This window comes from Sander vitreus, chromosome 24 (assembly GCF_031162955.1).
Source record: "Sander vitreus isolate 19-12246 chromosome 24, sanVit1, whole genome shotgun sequence".
Classification (NCBI taxonomy): Eukaryota; Metazoa; Chordata; class Actinopteri; order Perciformes; family Percidae; genus Sander; species Sander vitreus.
In genome coordinates this window covers 15,771,036-15,772,360 of record NC_135878.1, presented here as the reverse complement: position 1 = coordinate 15,772,360, position 1,325 = coordinate 15,771,036, and the positions used below count along the sequence as shown (strand labels likewise).

At 43.7% G+C, this 1,325-nt stretch overlaps 1 protein-coding gene across 4 annotated transcripts in view; it reads left to right on the top strand.

The window, feature by feature from the left end:
- kynu (kynureninase) overlaps nucleotides 1-1,096 on the top strand; it is an 11,882-nt gene extending 10,786 nt beyond the window's left edge. For all 4 annotated transcript variants that reach the window (XM_078243656.1, XM_078243657.1, XM_078243655.1 and 1 more), the window contains exons 13-14: nucleotides 97-327; nucleotides 920-1,096. In XM_078243656.1, coding sequence (XP_078099782.1) covers nucleotides 97-327; nucleotides 920-1,039 — 351 coding nt within the window. In that variant the 3' untranslated portion in view covers nucleotides 1,040-1,096. The remainder of the gene's footprint in view (nucleotides 1-96; nucleotides 328-919) is intronic.
- Nucleotides 1,097-1,325: the final 229 nt, after the last annotated feature.

Below are 1,325 nucleotides of genomic sequence, written 5' to 3'. Positions count from 1 at the left end.
AACTCCAAAACTTGAACTTTTCATGACAAAAACCCCTAAATATACGTCTTAGGTCATTTTGAGAAGTGATTAACACTGACGTTTTGATTTTGCCAGGTGTTTAACATGACCAGTATGCAGGCGTTGCGGAGGAAGTCTCTCCTGTTGACAGGCTACCTGGAGTATCTGATCCAGCATTATTACAGCGAGGACGCCGCTCAGCCTCACAAAGCCCAGGTCCACATCGTCACGCCCTCGGACCCTCAGCAGAGAGGCTGCCAGCTATCGTTCTCCTTCTCCGTCCCTATCCTGAAAATCTTCCGGGAGCTGGAGAAGAGGGGAGTCGCTGTGAGTACCCCCAGCAGCTTTTAGACTACATTTGAATTGCTACGTTTTGGTTTTAAAGCGACGTTTTGAGCCAGAACTCCATGCACACAAGTGTTTTTAGGCCAAATCAAAAAATGTTATTAACATTCTCGTACACTGGGCATGAACAGAGAGACAGACTTTCAAAACCCTTTTCCTGTTAAAGGTGCAGTAGTTAAGTCTTCTAAAACTCCCTTTCTGTCATATCTGCTGAAACTGACCCTATGTTCCAGTAGAACTACAGGAAGCAGGTCATTAAAATAATCAGCTCCTCTGGCTCCACCTACAGCCTGGAGAGAGATTTACAACAATCCACAGCTCCCTGTTCAGATGGACCAATCAGGGCCAGGGGGTGGTCTAACTGTTCAGATGCACCAATCAGGGCCACATGCACAAACATTCATTCTCCCTTGTGGGGGGAGGGGCTTAGGAGACCGTTTTGGACTTTAGCAGAAAGGGGGGAGGGGCTGAGAAGTTGTCGATGTTCAAATGTTTTGGCTAAGTCCTGGATCTTCACAGTCCTACCTACAGCACCTTTAATGATCATTAACGTTGTCCTTTTTTTGTCTTTCAGTGTGACATGAGGGAGCCTAATGTGCTGCGAGTTGCTCCGGTGCCGCTCTACAACTCGTTTAGCGACGTTCACCGCTTCGTCCAAACACTGGGATCAGCGCTCACCGCCGGCAGCCAATGAATGAACTATGTACTATGTACTCTCCCAAAATAAATTGGTCGTTTGGCATTGTTGTAATTACATATTGTTATTACATAGTTAAAACACTGAAGCACAGTGACGTGGTTCCAAAAAAAAAGAAATTATTTATTGAAAGTTATTAAATGATTAAAGACTGGAAGTGGCTGAAAAGAGGGTGGTTAGAATGTACTGTAGGTGAATCAAATTAGGAGAGTCAAATTTAAGTAGAAAATATAGAAATGTTTATTACAATGTTAACAATTTAAAAGGTTTAAAAGGCTTACTT